At 47.4% G+C, this 24,378-nt stretch overlaps 1 protein-coding gene across 1 annotated transcript; it reads left to right on the top strand.

Annotated features, from left to right (window-relative positions):
* Positions 1-1,132: 1,132 nt before the first annotated feature.
* znf608 (zinc finger protein 608) lies at positions 1,133-24,079 on the top strand. The gene is made up of 9 exons (XM_053870646.1): positions 1,133-1,742; positions 11,029-11,284; positions 13,509-13,596; positions 16,148-18,548; positions 19,273-19,711; positions 19,844-20,010; positions 20,533-20,680; positions 20,792-20,848; positions 22,055-24,079. The coding sequence occupies exons 1-9, from the start codon at positions 1,332-1,334 to the stop codon at positions 22,072-22,074; spliced, it is 3,987 nt and encodes a 1,328-aa protein (XP_053726621.1). The 5' UTR covers positions 1,133-1,331; the 3' UTR covers positions 22,075-24,079.
* Positions 24,080-24,378: the final 299 nt, after the last annotated feature.

Genomic DNA, 24,378 nt, shown 5'->3' with positions numbered 1-24,378 from the left:
TAAGTCAAGAGGTGTGAGTCCCCTATTGAGAATGGCATTGCTTATACAGTATAGTATATATCAGGGTTTCTTAACCTTTTTGATCTCAGGGCCCCTCAAGTTACAGAACTGATTCATTGCTCTTGATATCATTTGTGATCAATAACCATATTTAATCTGCTTACGTAAACAAACCAAAATCTTGTGAAATGACATGAAACCATGTGACTATTGAAAAGATATTTGACATAGAAAAGTCCAACCAGCAGCAGAACCATGTGCAAGTCATATTTATCACATTTACAAAAGAAAAAAAAACTTTGAAAACTGTTGAGAAAACTGGAACTGTTGGGGGTGGCACGAGTTGTATTTATCTTTTTTTTCTTTTCCAGAACTTCTCCATAGTTGTTAACTATCACAGATAGTTGTCAATTCAGTGACTCACTACTGCCACCATACATGTCTCATGTATCAAAACTGAGCGTCTCACAGCCCAAAGGTGTAAAACAAAATAACTTCTAGGAGGCGCTCGCAGCCCAACCAAGGGCCCCGGCCCTGTGGTTAAGAATCATTGGTATATATTACTATTGAACGCACAAGCTCAAATGTTCATAATTCAGGGTCACCTGAGCCTCGATGGGACTTGTAGCGCTCAACACAGATGAGTCCAAGAGTGATGACGGCTTCCTGTCGAGTCATCTAATTTCTTTCACTTGAATCTGCAACTAGTGGCTGCACAAGCTCAGACAACAATTTGGGGTCTCAAGTCAAGTCCCAGATTGAGAATGGCGTCCTCTCGCGACATCTGACTTGTTTAACTTGTATGTATTACTAATGACCACACAAACACAAATGTTGACAATTCAGGGTCACCTGTGCCAGGATGGGACTTGTGGCACTCGAGTCAGATGAGTCACAGTCAAGCGTGACAACGGCTTCCGCTCAAGTCTTTCACTTAATATTGTGCTGCTGACACGTTAATTCAGGGTCGCCTGGGGCTCGGCTGGACTTGTGGGACTCAGTGACGTGAGTCACAGCTGGAATATCGTCAGCCACTGCTTCACTCGCCTGCTGGGAGGGCAGGCTCTGTGGACACAGATGATGCTGACAGTGTCTCTGCTCACTCCAGGGATGAGTCCAGAGATGTTTTCTGTGAGCTGATGGAGATGAAGGAGCGCTGACAGACTGCAGCCACACCTCCTCCTCATCCTCCTCCTCCTCTCCTCCAGTGCTGCTGTCTGAGCCGACAGCCTCACGGCCCCGTCCTCGCTCCAGACCCGGGGACCAGTCTGCGGGTCGGAGCCGAGGAGCTCCAGAACCAGGCTCGAGGGGGCGGGAGACGCTGTGTGGAGATGCTTTCCAGCAGAGACGTGGACGGAACCACCAGTCACAGCAACGGCGTCTGCGACGTGACCGCGGCCTCCGCCAAAGTCAAGGAGGAGCGGAAGACGAAGAACGTGATCCGAGGCTGGAAGCGGGACAAGGACAGAGAGAGGGACGCCGTTGCCCGCGCACGGAAGGAGAAGCCCGGCGATGGCTCGTCTCCTCCTCCGACCCCTGTCTTCCTCTCCTCCTCCGCCCCGCCTGAGCAGCATCTCTGCCGCGACGCGCACTGCCGCTGCTGCGTCGCTCCGGACTCCGGCATCATGGGCGACGGAACAGCCGAAGCGCTGGATTGTTCGGTGAAGAACGGCGGTGGTGTCGTGGTGAGGCGGCAGCAGGACGACACACCGAGCGCCAAGAAGCAGCGCGGAGCGGAGAGGGTGAGTTGTGGTGCGACAGCGAGGGGAGAAGAAAGAGGATGAGGAGGAGATGCTGTCAGGTGGAGGCCACAAAGAGAGCGAGCGGCTCTCCTCACCTGCTTTTGTTGTTCATTGTTGCCATCACGAGGAGGGAGAAGTCAAAGCATTTCAAATCATGACTTCGAGATTTCCATTTTCTTCGTCACTCAATTTCTTTCAGTTTAACAGTCATGTTTTAACAATCGTGCTTTATGTCTCCTCTCAGGGTCAGGGCTACTTATTATTATTATTATTATTTTTTTTTTTTACAAAATTCTATAAAACTATATTGTCAATAACATTGTCATTGTTGGATGCTGTTTCTTTTTAATATCAATGCGAAGCATTTTTATCATCTTTTTTTAAATATGTTTTTAAATGTTTAATTATTATTGTTATTAGTATTATTATTATTCGATGATAAGTATACATTCAAAGTGTTTATTTGTGTAGTTCAATATATGACATAATATATATTTTTCATCTTGATTCCAAGAAATATTAGATTACTTTAGATTCGATTAGATTCGATCTTTTACTTGTCCCACAGTGGTGACATGTGACGTGTCACAGCAGCAACAGTTGAAGGAAAGTCACATCATAGATGTACACAAAGCCTTAGTATAAATAAAAACACAAAGCTAAATGCAAATTAAAAACTCCTGAATCATCATATATTACTTGATACTGCATTTGTCTTGTTAACGTAAGACAAATAGATAATAATAGCCGTGACTGAAAAAAAGAAAATAGTCATATTAAAAAAAAAAAAAAAAAAAAAAAAAAAAAAAAAAAATATATATATATATATATATATATATATATATATATATATATATATATACACACATATATAATTTATTTGTTCTTTATATGACTGATAAAATGCATCACCTTCACTGTTTAATTAGCTCAGTTTTCTTGATTAAAATTTCAAATTTATGATAAATACATTTCACATGAATTCCGTGTATCCACCTGACACTGGCCTGCTTTGATTTCAAAATAGCTCGTGTCTAAGTTGAGGCCCGGAGGAAGCCGAGAGTCTCCGACGTATGTCGTGTCCTCAAACTGCAGGTTCACTTCCTTACTCAGCCAACCAGGACGAGAAGTTCTTTTGTGGGTTCAGTGGAAGAAAATGGAGGGAGTGTGTCAGGGACGGAGGAGCGAGTAGAAGTGACAGCAGAGGATGGTCATCTTGGTGAGGGGATGAAAAGCCAGAAACAGATGGAGGAACCCTGAGAAAGAATGTTTTTATTGACATACAGGACTGGTTCTGCTCTGCTTTGTTTGCTTGCTGGGTTCCTGTCATGCACTGTCGTGGAGCTGGTGGAAACAGGAAGTCACAGAGACCTGTTGTCATAGCTCTCTTCCACATCAAGTTCACTCCAGGTCTCTTCAACACCAACATGTGTCTCCCTGAAGGTCAAATCAGAGCACAACTGATGCACAAACCTGCGACACTTACTTACAGTACTTTGTCATCTTAGTTTGTAAGATCCTGAGAATCAGAAACTTGAGAAAGGTTTCTGTGGAGGCTCATCTCTGTGTCCTCCACGTGTGCCAGGCTCTCCTTCACCCAAGTGAGTCAGCGAGATCCTCTTTGTAGTGCTTCATGTTTGTATAGAGGATGTACTGTCTCCAATGACAGCTTCACTAAGGTAGTTGATAGTTTGCCCCAACTCTCTTTTTGCAGAATCCAGACTGAGGTTTGGGTTCCAGTTGGGGCAGTTTGAGTTCTCTGGCTTTCCTTGCACAGTTCGAACTCCACTGCAGGTTAATTCCCCGTGTGTGTTTCCTGTTGCCAATAGTAGTTGCATGAATATGACTGGAATTAAAGCAGTAGTTGGTCAAGATGGCCGACACATGCTCACATCCTCAAGTCGCAGAGGAAAATGAACAAACTCGCAGTATTTTAAGGTCACAACCCTCCCCCCAACATGACCCCGTCCGAACCTCACACGCCAGCTTGTTCGGCCCAAGCGACGCTTATTTGAATTCCCTGTTTGGTTTGACAGTTGGAGCTTCTCGTCCTGTTGCAGCAGCCGGAGCTCATTTGCATAAAGGAGAAACTCATTATGCAAATTCAGCGAAAGTGAACTGTCCTTCAACTCCTCGTCGTACCCATCATGCATCTGGATCAGCGCTCTGATGTGGAAGGAGTTGGATGACGACGTCTCCTGCAATCGATCGCGATTTTCTGCAACAGAAGTCTTTGTTCTTGGCGGGAGAGATTGCTGGAGATACTTTCAGTCACATCTCCAGTCGTTGTTGTGGAGGTTCCGAGTCGAGCGGGTATGGGTCCCATGAGCATGGCATGAGGTGTGTTGAAGGTTAATGGCAGCAACACGTTGTTTGAGATATCTGCCACACCTGTGCGACCACTCCTGCAAGTGGAGAGCTCATGTGACTGCAGTACCACATTGGTCTTGGAGATAGAAGCCCACCCTGCAGGTTTGGACTTTACTGGGTCCGCAATGAGCCATGTTTGATTTTAGCTGAATCAGTACTTGGTAGTGCAACGGAATTCGGCCAGTACCAAAAAAAGAACCGAATGCAGTGCCCATCCCTTGTTGCTCTTCTGAGCATTGCAGACATAGCTATCCATTGCCATTGATGCTGAGCTAATTCTGTTTGAGCTTGGAGGAACCGGAAGTTAGTAACGTGCATGCGCTAACGGTTACAGAGTAGTGCTGAGTTTGTGAATGAGTTTTTAAAAATTATTATTATTGTTAAAATAGTCTACCTTTAACATTTTAATCTGGAGATTGTATTTTTTTTTTGTCTGATATTCTAGTTTTTTTCATCCAGCACTGCTGAAACAATAATCATTTCAAGCACCTCCAATACATTTGCATTACAGAGTGTAAGGGAAACATTTCTCCTCACATTTATTTCACATAGATTTAAAAGGAGCAGGAGTGAGATCTTCTTCCCCTTTTTTAAAACAAGGTTTAGCAGTGACAGATTCAACTGTGACAACGTGGAGACATCAATACACATTAAACACGTGTGTGCATAAGACAACAACACAGTGAATACGGCTAACTTGCAGTTCTAGCACCGGAATTTTCAGACCACATCAGGCAGGCAGTGATAGCGCTCATTCCCTTGCCGCTTGTGTGACCCGATGCGGTGGCATCATCAGTTCAACTCCATTCAATAAACATCCCTGGGACGTTACGACACAACCCTCCGAACACCTGGCGGAGGCTTTAATGTTTCACTTTGACATGTTGTTTTCTTGCTCTCATCACTGTTAAGCTTCAAGTTTAGCACAACATCCTTCACTTTTTCAGGCGAGCGTAGCTGGGCTCGCCCTTCCTAATAAAATATCACCATTTAAAGACAATCAAAGTCAAGGGCGGGACCTTCGGGGGGGTGGGACTAACAAGGCTGCATTCCTATTGGGTGATGTATTTCATGATTATAGTTATGTTCTTCGCTTCTGCACCGGCTTGTCCACCTCATCTTATGTAGCACAGACATCAGGACAGGAGGCGGCAGTAGAACCCGTCTCTGTGGCCGACACAGCTGTCGCTGAGGCTCTTCGCTTCGTTAGGAATCCACTCGCTGCTCGCCCGCAGCGGATCAGCTTAAGAATCTGTTGACAAAAACGTGTTATTGTATTTCAATTTCCTCGTTTCCACGCTATTGAAGCCCCTGTAATCCCTGGCTGCCCGAGGCAGAAGCGTCTGCTGGATAAGATCTGGTCGGGCTGTGATTGACGGAAGAGTATTGGACGGAGACTCAAACAAGCTGCAGAAGAACGTAGCCCCCGGTGCATTCGTGAAGAGGAAGAGACGAAGGAGGTTTTAAAAATGAGCGTCTAACCTTGAGAAGCTTCCGAGCACTTACCTTCTGAGTTCATAAGTATTCAAGGGGCGGACTCGACAGAGGCGGCAGGTGATGGATGGATGAAATATTGTGCCTGGACTAGAATCAAGATGGATGCAGGGCTCGAGTGTGAAAATGAGCGACTTGTTTCACAGGAAGTTTGAGTATTGCGACAAAGGAAGTCAGAGAAGACGTGTTGTTGTTGTTCTCGTCACTCAACACCTGACTGGGTCCGTTTAGTTGGAGTGCCGAGAGTGAAAAGGTGCGACACAGACAACCCAGGTGATTATGTCTGGAGTGTGCCGTCTGGAGGGGAATTGCAGCCATTGCAGGTAGAAGGAGAAAGGTTGAATACAACTGCAGTCACTGTAAGTTTGCTCTGATTGAGCAAAGGATCATGGGAGTTAGAAAGTTATGTGAAACTGCTGAACACGCTCAAACACGACTTGGCGACACATGTCGCTCACTGAATCAGAGCTCACACTGGAACTGGTTTCCAGCCAACAAGGCAACTTCTACCTGCCTCTTCGAAAGAAGAAGGTCACTCTGCTGTGTGCGCTAATGCTAAAGCTCATGGAGAGTCAACATGTCACATCAGAGAGGCAGAATTGTAGCGGTTATCTCCTGTGGAAGTCTGTTAAAGCAACAAAAGATCTGGACCTGAACCGGTCCTTCAGAGAAGCTTCTCTATAATCTTTTAAGTTGTCCTCCATCCTCTCCTCCTCTTCACTTGTTTATCTCTCACAGTATTTATCTCAGCATAAAACTTGATATGACTATGTCGTGTCAGCACTTCGGCGATATCGGCATATCGGCCAGTGACCTGTGAGTCTACGTGAAGACAGTTGTGTCTGTGTGGGAAAGGCCTTTCATCCATTGGCTTTCACATCTTGGTTCATGATCTTGATGATGTCATAGCCCTGTGTTTTAGTTTTTTCTGAGTTCTTGACATGGTTCCTGATCGATGTTCTTCCATGTGATTGGTCGGTTTCTTGTCACGTGTGAGCCTGAAAGCTCCTCACCTCGCCATTGTCCACAGCATGGCTGCTGAACTTTTCATTCTGCTCTCTGCGTTATTGTTGTTCTATTGCTTCTATTGCTTTCATCTTTATTTGCCACCAAAGGCCTGGCATGTCTCTGGTGATTTTCAGAGGAAGCACGCTTCCCTTGTTGGAAAACAACGATGGAGCAAGAAAAGTTGAATCCCTGTGAGCTCAGCTGCGTGGGTGTTTTGAGGCTACGAGCTGAAAACGGTTCTTTTACAGAACCTTCACTTCTTCAGTTAAACTTTCACATGACTTGTGGGACCACAGGAACAAACAGGTCAATAATGAAACACAGAATCTAAGATGGAACTACACACACAGCTGTCATCACAGTGTCGGTGGAGTTATAGATGTTTCCATTGACGTAACATACATAAACACTTCATCATGGTTCTCCAGTCATTCTCCACTTGGTGACCATCCTGAACCCAGCGGTGACTGGTGTCTCCATGGTGACAGGAGAACTGGACCCCACGACCCCATTGTTCTATCAATGGTATCAACCCTTCCAGCTCTGTCCAGGAACCATGACTCCACTGCACGGGCGGTAGTGTCTGTTCGACACTGCGACATGTTTCCCAGATTCACTTACAGGCCTCGTTGTTTTCTGGATGGAGTCTTTCGTGTGGAGTGAAACACAAACAGCTTTAAAACCTTCATTGGAAGAGACGTCTCAGAATGAAACATTCCATCGTAATTCATGATACAGTTCAACAGCCAGCAGGTACGGCGCCATGTTTAGATGACTTGCAGCCACGTTCTTCATGTGTCGCCAGTGTTGACTGCAGCAGAGTGGTCCATTAACATCCTCCCATCAGAGGACTGTGATGCCGGCGGCTCAAGTGGACCTGAGCTGCCTGGTCTGAGTTGTTTCAGACGACTAGATGATGGAGCTTTCTCACACTCATTGACAGAGGGAGGAAATCAGAGCAATGATTGTGTTCTGTTGAGCTTCACAGAGTCCAGAGAAGGTCCACACCTGTCGTCATGTGTAGCAGCAACAGCAGCAGAGATGCTTTACTTAGAGACTCACACAAGTCACAAGTGTCAGGGACACTCTAACTTGGGAATCTCTCGTGGAATTTGTCGACAACAATTTCCTCAACAGCACAAAAAGGGCGGCTTCGTTCGTCAAGCCGTTCTAATCAGACGGAAAGTGGTGATTGCATGAGAGTAATTTAACGCCGCCTGACAGAAATCGTAAATGCTTGATTGTGCCGCTGGGATTCACAGCGGTTGCTATTTTGTCGAGGACAATCTGCGGCAGAGGGAGTTATGGCGGCAAATAATATCGGCTGTCGACTTAAATGCCACGAGAGCCTGTCATTCACTGTGTGTGTGTGTGTGTGTGTGTGAGAGAGAGAGAGACAGGAAAGACTGGAGGCAGAAAACAGGAATAGACAAAGGATGAAAGATGGCGACCGTTCACACACTCTCTCTCACTCACTCACACACACACACACACAGTTCTTTGAGGAGCCATGATTTCTGTGCGGTAAAAAACTGTCAGTGTTTCTGCTCACGGAGGAATTTAATAGGAGAAGGAGGAGGGGAGAGTGGGGAGGGGAGGGGGGAGGAGGGGATGCGAGGACACGGAGTGCGGAAAACATGGCGGGAAGAGGAAGAGTGGAGGAGCCAAAGACAGTACAGAGATTGCGTTTTTGTCAGGAAGAAGAGAGATGTGGTGGTGGTGATGATGATGATGGCAGTGATGTTGATGACGATGATGATGATGTAATGATGATGAAGAAGATGATGAAGACGACAATGATGATGGCAGTGATGATGATCTTGTTCTACCCCAAGGGTGACCAACCAGTCACAGGCTAAGAGCCACATTGTGTTACTGTGTTGCTGAAAAGAGCCACATTCTGCAAATATGTAAGGCTGCTGGTCATGTGACTTAGCGGCGGTATAGCGGTTAAAGCACTTGCCTGTGATCACATGGTTGCTGGTTTGCGTCCAGCGTGTGTCTCTTGTGCATGTATTTTTCAAATTCATACATTTTACCGTGATCCTCTTCAAAATATCAAGCGGCGTAGATAGAAATATGTGCCATTTATTTTACTTATATATATTTTACATGGCTCATGCCACCAATATATATATAATAATACATTATAATAAGGTTACAATAATAGGTGAGACACATGCCATGGCAGTTTGTGGAATGACAAAGTCAAAAGTGGAACTAAGTCATGTAAATTGTGTTGATCGTGGTTCTGACGACGGTCCTTCTCTTAGGGCCGCGTGTGTGGCGAGGTTCATTGTTTATGTTTCAAAGTTAAATGCATGTTAAAGTCTTCAAACAATATTTTGTCATTTCGATCATCTCATTAGCAACTTGACCATAATGGCAGACAGATCGGCAGCTCATTTGGTGAAGAGCCACATGAAACGAGGGAAAGAGCTGCGGGTTGGGCAGGGCTGTTCTACCCAATGGCTGTCATCACGAGCGTCTGTTACACTTCGTCCTCATGTCTCAGCTTGTCTTGTTGTACATGTGTGTTGAGGGTCGTGTTGTGCTTTCTGATCTGGGAGTGGACAGGAAGAGTGCTGAGCCACTGAGCCCAGATCGAATCTCTGAGACGCCAGTGTGGACGTCCTGAGTGAGCCTGAGATGGTTGCGTCATGATGGAGGGATGATATTTAGAAGCTGCCGGAGACAGAGTGGGGTGGGTGAATAAACATTGAAGAGTAACCAGGAGGACTGACCTGACCATGATCCAAAGTTCAATAAAACATTTTCTTGTGAACCCTAGCTTTGGTGACCTCACGGACGCCAACAGAGACCTTCAGTTCTCATGGAAGGTTTCATATTCAGTCGTGAAGGAGACAAGATGATCTTCAGCTCCCTCTGTCTGGACTTTTGTTGAGAGAGAGAAGCTCATCCAGGAGAGACTCAGAGTAACCGATAGCCAGTCGGAGTTGTCAGGATGCCTTCTGGTTCACCTGGGAGGAGACATGCGCTGGAGAGAGTCTGTCCTCCAACCGTCCCTCTCCTCCGCCTCGCCCACCCGCCTGGACCAGTCAGGGACTGTTGTGTTGCACGAATTAGAAGAATCCGAGTGAGATGTGTCTGAAGTGTCGAGGGAGCGCACGCCTCTGCTTTTTCATCGTTGCGTTGCTAGAGTCCCAGAGTGAATCTCAACATCGGGTCTCGGTCTCCGAGGGAGGAAAACTCGCCGGGGATCAGGGTTCTTCTTTTATCGTTAATTTACTGTGTGATTTGTTGGAGAGCGTCCTGGGTGGCAGCTGAGTGGGAGTGAGCCGCCTCGCAGGATCTGAGGGCTTTTGTTTTATTGCTGCTTTGCATTGTAAATGTGGTTTTGTTTGTCTGGAATTAAGAGTAGATGCTGCTGAAGCAAAACTCTTAATGCTGGGAGCAGCGAGGCGATCAGACGTGCCGGAGGGTCCTGGAATAGAAACAGGTGCGGAAGAGGGATTATCCGCTGATGGAATATTAAAGCAAATATAACGTTCTCGTGTCGCCTTGTTTCTCTCGCACTGTGGCTGTGTTTTACACTGAGCTGTGCTCACAACATTCCCGGCGGGGGACAAACAAGGTAGCGAGCGAAGCATGCAGAAGGGAAGGCTCTGGGATAGTGGAGGAAGTCGGTTGAGGTGGACAGGCAGAGACCGAATCCTAGGCCCTGAAAAAGGACCAGGCAGCGGGTCACTGATGTTGCAGTGAATCGACATGCATGAAGGATGGTGGAGCGGAAGGAGAACGGTTGGGAGGCAGATGGTTGTGAAGGAGAAAGGTGGGACTGGGGAGGAAACAAGGGAAGAAGAAGTAGCTGAAGGTTGATGGGTCGGCAGTGAAAGAAGGAGGATGTAAGCAAGCTAGGTAGACAGGTAGAACTGTGTTCTTGGACGAAGAAGTTGGAAGGTAGCTGGTGTTGAAGATCAAAGGACATTCATAGCTATAACTATAACTTTTTTTCTGTATGGAGCTGAACTGTCAGAGTCTCTGGTTCAGATTCCCAGATGGCCTTGCGGGCTCCATCAAGTCTGAGGTCCTCCAGTTTGGCAGCCGGCAGCTGAGCCAGACCCTTCCGTTGTTGACCAATACCTCCATAGACTTCCCAGCTCGTGTGAGTGGAGTCGTCTCTGCGACCAGCTCCAGTTGTCCATGATGAAGTCGTGAGGTTTGCAGTGGAATAAAGCCTCACTGACGCTGTAGTTCCTCCTATAAACAAGCCATAAGTCGGTGTCTGGGCTCTCCCACAGGGGTGACGGAGGGTGCATGTGGAGGTGTTTCAGAATGTCCAGAGAGGTTCAGGGTCTGCTCCTGTGATGGACGACAGCTACATAACCCTGTCACTCAACTATTTTCTGACAGGTTCAGTGTATTTAACTCGTATGTTGTTGCTCTTCTGCAGCTGGATTCCATGTTCACTGTTCCAGCACCCCCCACTCCAGCCCAACCTGGAGTCCCCTCCCCTGCACCTCAGTCTTTCTCCCCGCCAACGCATCCTACCTCCAACTCCAAGCAGCTCGCAGTAAGGACCAGGTCCGTCGGCACAAATACCCAAGAGGGTGGCGTTGTTGGGGGACTAGAGGGCAACTGCTTTGGACCCTGTCAGCCTGGAACAAGCGTCAACCTGGAGGGAATCGTTTGGCACGAGACGGAAGAAGGTAACAAGCTCACTGACCACCCTTCAGAAGGTTCCTGTTTCCTAAAATAAACTTCTTTTTCGAGGATAATTGTGACCTCTATTTTCGCCTTTCAGGTGATTTACTTTCACCATTTACAACGGCACAGAACCTTTGCTACTGTTCTTGTCGTGTTGGAAGTGATTAGTAACAGCTGATAGTGTTGCCATCAGCAGTGTTGTTGTGACGGCTGTTTCCTCCACAAACCTCGGGTCAGTGGTCGTCACGCTGGAATCTCCACGGAATCGTAATTTGCAGTTCTCAAAAAAAGTGTTTCATTTTCTGTCACATCGAGAAAGTCGCCTCCTTCAGATACAAAGTCTCTATTTCAGAAGGAGATTGAGGACAAGTGCCGTTTAATGACGGGGAGAGAGAGATTTATTCACCGTGTCCAGATGGATGGATGGACGGAGGAGAGAGGAAGGACGTGATGTCTTTATTTTTAAACCTTCCCAGCGAGCGAGGCGGCGGGGAGTGGGGAAGAAAACGGCGGAGTCGGCGGCAGAGAGAGAAAAGCATCAATGTCAAAGTCATCCAGACACAGAAGCAAAAACAGCAGAGACAAAGAGAGATAAAGAAGTGACGTGTCTGAGTGTGGAGGAGCTCTCCTGCCGCTCGGGGACTATCGCTGCGTAGGTGGAGTGATAACCACAGCCCCCCCCTCCTCTGTGGACGCCAGGGTTCGATGCTGCTTGCATGTTAATTAAGATGAATTTTAATTGAGTGGAGAGGAAAGAGAAGAGGACTAATGCTCTTCTCCCTCGCCGCAGGCGTGAGGCAGGGTGAGCTCGACTTCATCGGCTCATCGTCCACCAGTCCTGGAGCTGACCCCCACTCAAACACACGAATTAATAAGCACATTTGTTTGAGTCAAACTCTTTTGCTATGTTTGCGCTTTAGACAGCAAGTCTTCTTCAGTCATATTGTATCACCCCTTTTAATATTTTGCTTTTCAAATTCATTTTTTGTTTCCAATGAATTGATTTTAAAGTGACATTTTCCCCAGAATACTTATTACGTTGCATTTGTTCTATTTAATGAGACCATTTTGCTATAAGTGACTGACGCGACTAAATTAATACAAATGCAAAAATATTATTTATTGTTTCATATTTATTTCATCTTTAATCCTGCCGTATAAATCATTGTTATTAGCCCTCTGGTGGTCACCAGCATTATCATCTGTGTAAAGGTTTGAAATGCGGGAGAGATTCAGATGTTTGAGAGTCACTTCCTGTCTCTGGAATCAGCTCAGCTGTGTGGGACTCCATGAGTTGGTACCGAGTCGTGGGCAATTCCCCTGTGGTGTGTTTCAGCCAGTGATGCCATGAGGCCATGACGCTTTCAGTCTTGAAATCTGACTTACATGAAGGCATATCAAGCCAAAAGAAAAAAAAATCTTTTATGAAACTTAAGTTAAGTAACTTTGATACTATCAAACAGGGGAAATTGAAATTACGTAATTTAATTGTATATTATGTCATTTTATTTAAATATTCTCTATATAAATTGTAAATAATGGAAGATCTTTTTAAGTGGGAATATCTCTGGGTTTTAAAAAGACAAGATATTTTCATCTATTTTTGTGACAGAAAAAAAACATTTAAAATGAGCATTACTCATTTAAAAAAATCTAAGAAGGACTGAAGAAGAATAGAACCTCTAGTTTTATTTTTCATTCACAGCATAGTTGTGCTTTTGCTCTGACCTGATGATGGCCGTAGGAACACAGACCTAGGGCTGGATGTGGCCCCCGGGCAGCACTTTGCCCTCCTCTGCTCTCACGCCGACGTGTGTGAGTCCACTTCCATGTCCTTGCGTGTCCCTCACATATAGAGGATTCAGAGATGCATGACTCTAATGTGATCCAATGATAGTGTAGGGACGTCTGGATCTGTTAGTCTAAAGAGTGAAACAAATAAAGCTCCGGAGGATGAGAGAGAAATGAGTCATCACAAAATGAGCCACAGAGGTTTTGTCGTCTGGGTGTTAAAATTCTGAAGCGGTTCGACGACACTGTCTCGCTTTCATCTCAAAAATCGACCGCACAGTCTGAATAGAAGGAGTCATTTGAAAGAACGCGTGTGTGAGGAGGTCTCAAGTTTGATGGGTGTGAGGACCAGGAAGCCGTCTGTGCTTCTGATTTCCTGAGAAGCAGGTCAGATTTACATCAGTTGTGCGACTAAGACCATCCTCTCTGTGTCAGGTGTGCTGGTGGTGAACGTGACCTGGAGGAAGAGGACCTACGTGGGAACTCTGCTCGACTGCACCAAGCACGACTGGGCTCCACCCAGGTACACACACGACTCACAGCAGTGTTTGAAGAAAAACACTGTGATTTACACTGATGCTCGTCTGTCAGCAGCCCAGGTGGAGCCAACTCTTGTGCTTTCATCAACCAGAAATACTCGTATTTGTCGTTCAGACTCAGTCACGTCGGCCATCGTGGCATGTTAAAATCTGAAATCATCAGCCAGAAGTCAGGTCAAGTGCTTGTCTGGTCACTTCACATCGTCACTTTCCTCAGGCGCATTGTTTTGAGTTGAAGCGTTTTGTGAAGCCGCTCTCACTTGTTGTGTTTTAGGTAAGCAGCTCCCAAGGAGCTTATGAATGAGCTCGTGAGCTGGAGCACAAACACTGTCATTTGGAGTAGAAAACGTCTGGATTATTACACCACCACAGAAGTGAATGTTGCCATGGCAATGGCTGTTTCAGATGCCGACGACGATTTTGATTCCGCCGACGTCGTCATGATTGGATGAGTTAGACCTTATTAAATCTGAGTGAGTTTGACAGTGAGGGGAGCGAGAAACAAGATGAAATGAGGTGTCCAATTGATGGTAGAGTGATTTCAAGCCCTGTGTTATCGTCATGTATGTTCCCCAGTGTAGTTTGTTTATGGTCCAGTGCAAACCTGGGTCCAGACAGCTGCATTTGTTTTACACATCTTCACACCACGGTAGGGTCGCAGGGGCAGCGATGCAGTGGAAAGGTCCAGACGTCCCTCTTTCCAGCTCGTCTGGTTTTAAGGCAACTGAGAGGTGCCTTGACAGAGAGTCTGGGTCTGGCCCAGGGTCTCCTCCCTGCACCCTCTTGCTACACAGAAAAGGAGTGGTTCTACTCTGAGCCTCTGCCGGGTGACTGAGCTTCTCTCTCCAAGAGAGTCCAGTAAGACGAACTGTACAAAGCTGGTGACCACAGGTGAGAAGAGAAGCCCACTAGCAAGTGGAGAGCTTTGTCCTCTGGCTGAGCTCTTTCTTCAGTCCCCCTGACTGAAGACGTGCATCAATCCATCTGTCCCTCTCCACCCTTCCTTCACTCGTGAACGAGAGCACCTCCAAAGTTGTGGAGGAGGTTTGGGTGACAAGCAGAGCCTCTGCACTTTGGCTGCCTCCAGAGTCTGACTCCAGATGAGCAGAAAAAAACAATGGACGAAGGTTGCCAGATCAAGTTGACCTCTGACAAAAGCTGATGAAAACATGCAGAGTTCAAGGTCATGTTCCATTAGAGCCAATGCTGTGTGTGAATAGCGAGAGCGAAGGAGCGAGTGTGGCATGTAGAAGAGGGGCGCTGCAGTAAACAGCTTCAACGTGGAGGAGACGCCTAGAAAGCAGAAACACCTCGGTGTCAAACGGAGAGACGTTGGTGGATGGTACCTGTGATTGAAAAGCAAAGCAGGTTTCGCAGTGAGTTTTAAAAAATCAATTTTATCCTTGAAGACGGAGCGAAGCAGCGACGAGCGCTGAATGATAATCATCAGTGGCCCTGACTGATGGTACAGGAGTTCAAGTCAGGTGACGATGGGAACAAGATGTTCTCAGGTAACGTCCTCTCAGGAGGAATCACACTTGACTCCGTGTATAAAGTGTCTGTGACGTAACCCAGCGTGGCTGGATGGCGTTGAACATGGAGAGCTGGCTGACAGCTCGCGTCGGTTGTTGTGAGATTAATCAGATTAGAGGCAGTTTGACACTTCTGCGTGAGCGCTAGCAGCCATCTGGGCCTTTGTCGTACAGAAGAGTCGTCTTGGAGGAGTAGACATCTGTTCCCAGGGATTATTAGAAACTACAACAGCATCACTTTGATTCAGGACCATATTTTAATGCGGTTTGGTGTCTTGTGATCAATGATCCCTGAGTGACAACTGCTGGCCGCTGAACAGTCTTGGTGACCAACATGATGGGATTTGTTAGTTGTGAGCTCTCTAAACTCTGGTCACCCCACCGCCCTCTCCGTCCACTCCCGGTCCACGACGACACCATTCACAAAGTTGTCCCACCAGCAGCTGGTTCTGCCAGGTCTGATCCAGTACTGTCTCTGTGTTGCCATCTATTCACTCCTTGGAGGTGCATCGTGCTGCACTGGGTTTATATAGTTTGTGGCAGTTATTTCCAGCCGGTCAGCTAAAAGTTCTGCAGAACACCATTGTTGTTGTGAAGTGACTGTTGAAACCTTCTGGGTAGTGAAAAAGGGGGGGGCGGTGACCTAAAGTATCAGATCCGCTGTCCACAAGGAGACACGTATCTGGCGTTTTCAAATGTATCCACCCTGGAGCCTGGTTTAGTATTGAATACGGTCAGTGAATATGCCAGATCCGTGCAGATGGAAGTCCTATCCGATACAGATCTTGTGCAGATACGACCAGATTTTTCTCAGTGTGGACCAGTTTTCAATCTAAAGACAGCAAACTAACTTGACTTGGGACTGTTGAACCGAAGAAGTGTTAATAGTAATAAGAGTAGAAAACATACTCACCCCTAGAAACACTGATGCTCTGTTGCTATGAAAAACAAAACTATGACTCACATTCAGAGGGCTGTAATTCTTTGCCCTGCCTTTGTCCAGGTTTTGCGAGTCTCCATCCAGTGACTCGGAGATGCCAGGTGGAAGGGGCCGTGGGAAACGGATGCGGCTGAATATGACGGAGCGTTCCTGCATTGATCCGAGTCCATCCACCAAAATCAGGGGTCTGTCGCAGCACAGGAGTCGCGGAGGGGGCGTCGCCGGAACCGCAGCGTCCATACACAGCAAGGGTCGGCGAGGGAGCCTGAAGCTAATCAACAGCACCTGCCGAACTCCTCCGTTCTTCACCGTGGACGAGGTGAAACCTGCCAACGGAGCTTCTTCCCTCTCTGGTAAGAGAAAGAACAAACTGCCCGGGGACCTGGACCTCACCCTGGTCTCCTCCAGCAACATTAAAAACGGCAATGGGAAAAGGATCAGAGCCAAATCCAGAAGCGCTCCATCGACGCCACAGGGCAAATCCGACCCCTCATTCATGGACCCGGGTGTAGGTTGTGCTTCCTCACCTCCTCCCCCGCCCATCCTCATTGACTGTCCCCACCCTAATTGCACTAAACGCTATAAGCACATCAACGGACTGCGCTACCACCAAACCCATGCACACTTGGAAGTCGAGGGGCAGAGGAAGCCGGATCTGGAGCCCATGAAGGACTGCGAGAGCGAGGAGCGACTCTCGGACTGTGACGACACCATCAGCAACATGTCATTTGACCTCTCTGACACAAACAGCACGAGTAGCAGCAAGAAGCCAGCTCCTTTGTACAAGGTGACGACAGTGGGGTCACCGAAGAACCGACGGCTACTCCTCAGCACTGACCACAGTCCCACGTCAAACTCAAAAACCAGAAGAACCTCACTGATCAAAGATGGGCTGATTGATGACTTGAGCAACCTGCCAATCATCTCAAACATGACGGTAGTGCTAGAAAACTGCATGGTACCCGACCGCAACACCATGGTGGAGATGCCCAAGCTCGAGGCTGAGGGTTTGATCGAAAAGAAAGGGGGCCAAACTGACAAAGGCAAAAAGGCAAGCAGCAAAGCAGAGAAGATGGCAAAGTTAAGGACAAATCGGCCGATCGCCCCGGCGCCCGCACCCCCAAAACTGATTGCCATTCCCAACGCAGCGTATCCCGTCGCAAGTGCCGATTTAAACACGCCACAGCCACCCTCCTCCATGGCACCAGCGGGCCTTGTCAGCAAAAATCTTCCCCTTAAACCCATCAAACCAAAGCTGAACATCATCGTGGAGCCGAGCGTGGTCAAAGCCACGCTAGTCAGCTGCTCCAATGAAACCAGGAAAAAAGAGAAGCGAAGGATGAAGGAAAAACAGATGAAGGATCCCTCACTTCGGACCTCAAACGGTGACGGTGGAGTCAAACTGGAGGAATGTAGCAACGGAACTAAAATGGGAATCAAGGAGATTTCCGGAAGCCTGCTGAAGGAGCACCTCAGTAAACAGGATGTTTTGAATGGACTCACGGAGAGCCAAGAGAGCAGGATGGCCAGTATCCGGGCCGAGGCTGACAAAGTCTACACCTTTACCGACAATGCACCGAGTCCTTCAATCGGCACGTCGTCTCGGCTTGATGTCAGTGGTAGCTGTGCGTCAAACTCAGACAGTAAGAACGACAGCCCCGCCTACTCGGATATTTCCGATGCAGGGGAGGATGGTTTACCGTCAGAGTGTCGCTTGGATGGGATTAGATCCAAATCTGGCTCCTGTGTTTCTTCAGAGGTGAGTGCAAACCATGGGAGCGCCGGTAAAACCCCACCCATCGTTGTCCCGTCCTCAAAAGACGCCCAGTCCCCATACTACCATGGCTTTGAGCCTTACTACATGCAGGGGTACCAGCAGCCGGAGAGGCAGACGTTCCATAAAAGCCCGTCTCATGACAGCAAAGGGAAAGAGAGAAAGGAAGACATGAAGGAGAATGACAGATCATCCCATGACTTTACAGACTCGAAGAAAGCTGACAGTCCGCCTCAGTCCCAACTCCAGCTGGCCATGAGTCAGACCCAGACTGCGTTGGCTCAGTCACTGTACTATGGCCAGTACTCCCGTGGATTGTACATGGACCAGAAACTTCTGATGTCCCCGAAATGCTGTGACCAGATTCCCGCTGGAAAGCAGAGGGGGGAAAGAGGGGCGGGTGGAAGAGATGTTGATGAGGTTAAACATGGAGGAGCCATTCAAGGGAAGGTCCCAGAGGGCACGCGAGGGTGTTGTTCCAAACCGGTCCTGTCCTACGTGGAGCTGAATGACGGTCGGGATAGAGGACAGGGTCTGGGGGTCAAGGTGGTCCACGGTGGTATGGTGGACCAACAGCAGCTTTCGGTGAAAGACTGCGATGACATCAAATCACCTTCCTCGTCTTCGTCTTCGTCCCTCCACAACTCAAACAAACAGACAGATCTGGACTCAAACGTTTCCTTTTCAAGTGTAAGTTTCTCCCTCTGTCTCTAACCTGCCGCCGCCTCTGCCGATGGTGTTGGTGTGATTCAGTAACTTTGTTGTGTGGTTCAAAGAGATTCATTGTGTACCTCTACTGATGGGTGCTAGTGACAACAGTCATGCAGTCCTGTGGTGCTGTTGCTCTGCTCACCAATAGTGTCTCCACATTGTTTGATAAGCAAACTTACAGCAGCAGCTAATGTATATTTGATGCCTTTTCTAAATGCATCCATGGGTCTGTTGAGGGTTGCTCGCTCCAGAGCCGCTTGCTTTTGTGAAGCGTCTGCATGAGTCTCAGCCGCGAGGCTGTTTTCTCTCTTTTACCTCGGCTTCAGATTTGCAGTTGATCGTGTTCATGACACGCGTGACGATGCAAACCATCGAGGTGGAGGCAACATGCTATCCTCATCCCACGTCTAATGGCTGCCTGCTTCCGAAACGCCGTCATCCTTCATCAGCATCAAATGCAGAGTCACAGACAGCCGCTGTGTCTTTGGCTCTGCTCATCCAAGCAGTGTTTCCTCTATGGTCATTCAGCAGCAGTGGAAGAGTGTCACCAAAACAGACTTGACTTGCATGATAACTTAAGACTGAGGATGAGATTGACTGCTGTTTACACGACCTCAAAATGACTCCCACCCGCCACTGTTACCAAAGACGTATAGGGGAAACACTTCAGCTTCAGCACCAACACTTGTCCTCATCAATCTAGTCCTCAGACAGCCCAGCATGGACTCACCGCCTTGCTCACAGCAAGTACTCTGAGCTACAGAGTCAACACGAGGAGGAGCCCTACGAGGGTGAAGGAGAGAGGGTGAAGGAATGGGCAGCTGCTCTGGAGCCAACCAAGGTGACCACGTCAGAGCGAGCAGGAGGCTGTGACAGCAAAAAAGCCAGACTCCATGATGTGCCGGTCATTGACACGGAGGAGGAGTCGGACAGACTGGATGGTCTGGACGAGCAGAGCCAGGAGTCATTGGAAGGTCTGTCAGAGGAGTCGCAAAGTGCCCGGGCGGCAGTCTCTCCGCCCATGACGTCACAGCCCTACATGCAGTACCAGCATCCCTCCTATCAGCCCTATCTGGCCATGTGTGAGGGCAGCGGGGGATCCTACCGACGGCTGTCCCCAACACTGATCCACAATTACCCAGGTAAGCCACAGCTGTCCATTTGCTTACAATTTCATTTTGTGTTTGGTGAAATCAGTCATAAGGCAACGGCTCTTCTGAAGGGGGGTCCAGCAGATAGACGCCTCCTGACCCAGTGTGACGTCTGTCTTCCAGGTTTCCATTACCCCCTGTATGGGAAGACGGCAGGCAGGGAGGAGTCCGAGGTGACCCCCTCCAGCCGCGCAGGGGGAGTCGGCAGCAAGCAGAGCAGCGACTCATCCTCCTCAGCGACCATGGAACTGTTGCAGCAGAACCACCAGTTCCACGGGAAATCACCAGCTGTGAGCACCGCGCCTACTGCATATCACTAGGTGTTGTGGTCAGGATGCTCACGCAGACTTGGGCTCACCTTAGCTGAGACCTAATCCAACTCTTAACCTTGCACCTCAGCACAGTTTCGAGGTAACATTGCGCTGTAGAAGTGAGGTAGGATGTGATGCCCAAATTCTGTTGGACTCTGGAAAGAAAACATGGCTGCAATAATGGGTTCTAATGCTCTCCACACTGTGTACCATGGAGTCACTAGAGACCAGTAAAGTGCTGAGTTAGTTTTGTGACACGGATCAGCCAGACTGTGACTCACTGATGAAGCATCCATGAATCTTGATAAAGCAGTCACAAAGACAGTTTTTTTTTCAAACTAGATGATAGCAAAAACCTGCAACACTGTTCTGAGACAGATGATGACAGTAGTAATCCAGTGTTTGTGAATGGAATGTTTTTGTTTTTCCTTTGAGTTGCCATTGAACAACACTTGTGTCGAAAGAAGCAGTTGGATTTAAACCTGTTGTGTTTCGACACAGCCCGGCGAGAAGGGCTCCCCGGAGGGCGAGCAGGAGATGGAGCACGAGAGGAATCACGTGTCGTTCGCCCGGCACCTTCACACGCACCACCACACACACCTGGGCATGAGCTACAGCCTGATGCCAGGACAGTACGACATCTACAAAGGTGCAAACACAAACCCATAAATCTCTTCCTATTTCTCTGCGACTGCTGGCTGTTGGTGTACTGTGGTGTTACTGCAGTCACACAGTGATCATTTCTGTTTGTGTCTTGAAGGTTTAAGTTCCAGGTCGCTGGTCTCCAGTCAGCAAGTGTCAGGACACTCATCCACAGGTGGGTTTGACATCGTAACTCTGCTGATTGAGTCATCATGACGCCAAAAAAGATCTGCTCTCTGTGGATTTACAAGTTTAATCTGTGTTGGTTTGGAAACTCAATTTCCCCAAAATTAGATTTGAGAAATTAATTTAGAGGTTAATGGAAATGCTGTGAATCAGTTCCAGTCCCTCAAAAGTCAAGACGTCAGCACAAATGCTGCCTCACAGTTGATAGACTCTGTCTCTCGTGAGCTGCTTCTCAGGCGAGCTTCTTTCTCCATCTTTTCTCGGCTTACAAATCATTTTGATGCCCTTGGATGGTGGTCCTCTTGCTGCGTGTCGTGAAACTCTCTGATTCATCGTGGACTGCACTTCCTGATTTCATACTTTAATTTAAAAATCGCGTCGCTTTCTGAGGACTGTAGTTTCAAGACAAATTTGGCAACACGCGATACACACACCATGCAGGATACTTCCACTACCAGATGAACGGTGAACAGAGTGAATCAGCTCAGGAGCATTTTTGTACCTCAAAAGCCAAAATTCTGCTCTTTGTCGTTTGTAACTTGGAAAACACATAGTCGAGGAACAACTGCCAAGTCATTCTCACTCTAAATACAACTCGCAACTCAGCGGTTGCTGGTTTCCGGCCACAAAAAAGTGGGTCAATCTCCTGGGGGGCCACTCTAACCTTCGTGGAAAGTCTGTGTTGCATTGTGGAACCTGCGTCCTTGTCTTACCAAACGTTGGTGGATCGCGGGGTCAGCCATGTTTGTTTATGTCTGCCACGTGTAGTGTTTGAGTGCATTGCGAATCACGACCCTTGGCGGCAGTATTTGCGGGCTAATGAGAGTGTGTGGTGTCACACGTGCCTTCATCTCAACGAGAAGGGAGGGACTATGACGCCGCACCGTAAAGGGGTGCGCAAAAAAAGACTGAAGTGATTGGTGGAATAGGCGGGAAAGTCACTGTGATGGTCAAATTTGCACTCGCGGGGATTGGCTGAAATAGCGTTCATCGTTGACATTGCAACATCGCCATATCCTGGAGGGACTGACTATTGCAGCAGTGCAGTTTGTTGCATGTAAATCTGCTGACCTTTGCTATGTAAATTCAACTTTCACCTTTTGAAAGAAAATGAGAATAACAAACATTGCGTGTGGTGTTTCATGTCACTGATGTTTATACGTGTCCTGTCTCTTGGTTGCTCTTGTCTCCGCAGAGAGCGAGGGGAAGAAGTAGGGTCATGTGACGACGGCTCACGTGAGGAGTGGCAGATTTATCAGACATCAATTCCTTGGTGTTGAATAAGCTTTGCCTCGCTGAGAGGCCGGAAACAACTCTCATTTCTTATGAATGGCAACTACTTTTTTTTAAACGAACCACTGGATCTGGAGGAGCGACCTTGAACCTCAGCGAAGGACGAGCGATCCAGACTTTGTGGTGTTTATGAAAAAAACGCACATTTATCGTAGTGTATTATGATGATATGACTGAATGTACTGAAGATTACTAACATTATCCAATAGTGTTGATTGTTTTTGTAAGAACCTCTATTTGAGCAGAGACGTTAGCAAGCCACAAAGTATATAATTCTTCTTCTTTATGATGCTTATCCGCGTGGTCCTCCTCCCTCCATCGTGCTGGCGCTTCATTTGTAGACCTAACTGTACTTGAGCGTGAACTCTGTTGATTGTATCGTCTTTCTGTGCCAGTAAACCTTCACGCCGATGTAGATATCCTGTACAGACTCGTGGCCGAGCACCTTCACCCCTTCATGTCCTTCATGTCCATCCCTCTCTCAAACCTGTGCACTGGGATGCCAGTACACTGGCAGCTGGGCGTCTTTTTCAAACGCAGCTTTATATCTTAGAAAGCTCCGGGTGAGACAAAAGTATTCCTATTTGAAGCAGGTGTAGCGCTGTTACCAAGCTCCACCCTTAAACAGGCATCACATTCCTCGGTTTGAGTCGACAGATTTGTGCAGCCCGACAACCACTTGAATGCAACAGCTTGAGGCGAACCTTACCTCTCATTGATCTTGTAATAGAAGGAATCATGGCCTGGGAGATCCTCCACCATGTTACTGTCCTCATACTGTCCCCGGACTGGGACCAGGAGCTCCCAGCTGTGGATTCATGTGAGGTGCAAAGTGTGGATGTTTGGCCCCTGTCCAGCTTTCTCAAGTGAAATCGGATCTCCTGAAAATGAGCCGCTTGGTCACACACAGAGCAGAAGTCCTACTACATCCAACCTGAATTTGTCAATCTCCAACACACAAAACCCTCTTTTCCTTTTACACACAGCGACCTAATCTTCAAGGAACCAAGCCTGTTGAATGTTCTAGAATCAGAGATTTAAACAAATGCCAATCAAGTGCCCTTAAAACACGTTGTTCCCTCCTTTGTCTGTTCAAAGTGCAGCGAGGCAAATCACAATCGGATCGGAGCAAACGTGACCGAACATCAGACGGCATCGTGAATTATTTCAGGGTCGTTGTGAGGAGTGTGATGTACATTCCGATCCATTCATTTAACTGTGGTAGAAACGCTTGTGTGTGTGACGGGGACGGTGGAACATTTAGGGGGAGTTTTGGCGTGGAAAGTGAGGTGCGAGAGCAAGCACCAAAACAGAAGTAGTTCAGTTAGAACATGAATGAAGCTGAGCAAAATTCAAAAGGATGAAAGTCCCACGCTACCTGAAGTCTCACCTTTGATCTCTCAGTCAGGGTTTTTGTTTTACTTCATGAGTGCACACCCTTCGTCCAACAGGGGGCGCTAAACAGAACTGTTTTGGTACCTCCATACCATCAAATAACATTCTGCCCTTGGTGCTGATCGTTCACATGAACTTAACCCATCCAGCGTTGAACCTCAGCAGCACGCTACACTTTTTTCCATCCACATTGTCGAACTTCAACGAACCTGTGTTGTTAAACTGCCGATCTTCTGAGCATCCATCGATCAACGTGCTGTTTGTTTGATCCGATCCCCTCTGGAGCGGCTCGGCCTTACGCCCCTGACCTCACCGGCATCGTCTCTACTTGAAAATATTGTTGAAGATGAACTTTGTTTACACAGTTTGCTCATCGTTAAGCTGCTTGTTTGTTCCTGCGGTATCCAGTTAAAGACACATATAACGATCTGCTGTTGCTTTTTTATACTGTAAATGCCTTAAATCATATGTTTGGCAACAATCATGATTAAAGAACCTTTATATATATATATATATATATGCCCTTGTCATTTTGTAGTTTGACCGTCTGTTCCAAATGCTTTACACATTTTATTATGAATAAAAACATTTCAATGTTAATATTCCAACACCTTTAACGGGATTTGTTGACATTCAAGATCCAGTTTTTATTTACAATTACAACAACATTTACAGTTATTAGAGGGAGCAAGAAAAAGAAAAATATTCGTGTACCTAAAACGCTTTGCTTTAAATCGTAACGTTGCATGTATTTGGCTGCATTTCGAACTCCTGCCGGCAGAGGGCAGTGCACATTGTTCGTTCGTGTATCTGTCGTCACTTCCGCAAAGT

Source organism: Synchiropus splendidus, chromosome 7, assembly GCF_027744825.2.
Source record: "Synchiropus splendidus isolate RoL2022-P1 chromosome 7, RoL_Sspl_1.0, whole genome shotgun sequence".
Classification (NCBI taxonomy): Eukaryota; Metazoa; Chordata; class Actinopteri; order Syngnathiformes; family Callionymidae; genus Synchiropus; species Synchiropus splendidus.
The sequence above is the reverse complement of the archived record's forward strand: the minus strand, read 5'-3'. Positions and strand labels throughout refer to the sequence as shown.

Excerpts from the sequence above, each read along its gene's own strand:
- znf608 (XM_053870646.1), top strand. The coding sequence starts at position 1,332 with ATGCTTTCCAGCAGAGACGTGGACGGAACCACCAGTCACAGCAACGGC. Across the intron at positions 20,681-20,791 it reads ACAGTACGACATCTACAAAG|GTTTAAGTTCCAGGTCGCTG; the intron begins GTGCAAACACAA and ends TGTGTCTTGAAG. Across the intron at positions 20,849-22,054 it reads GTCAGGACACTCATCCACAG|AGAGCGAGGGGAAGAAGTAG; the intron begins GTGGGTTTGACA and ends TTGTCTCCGCAG.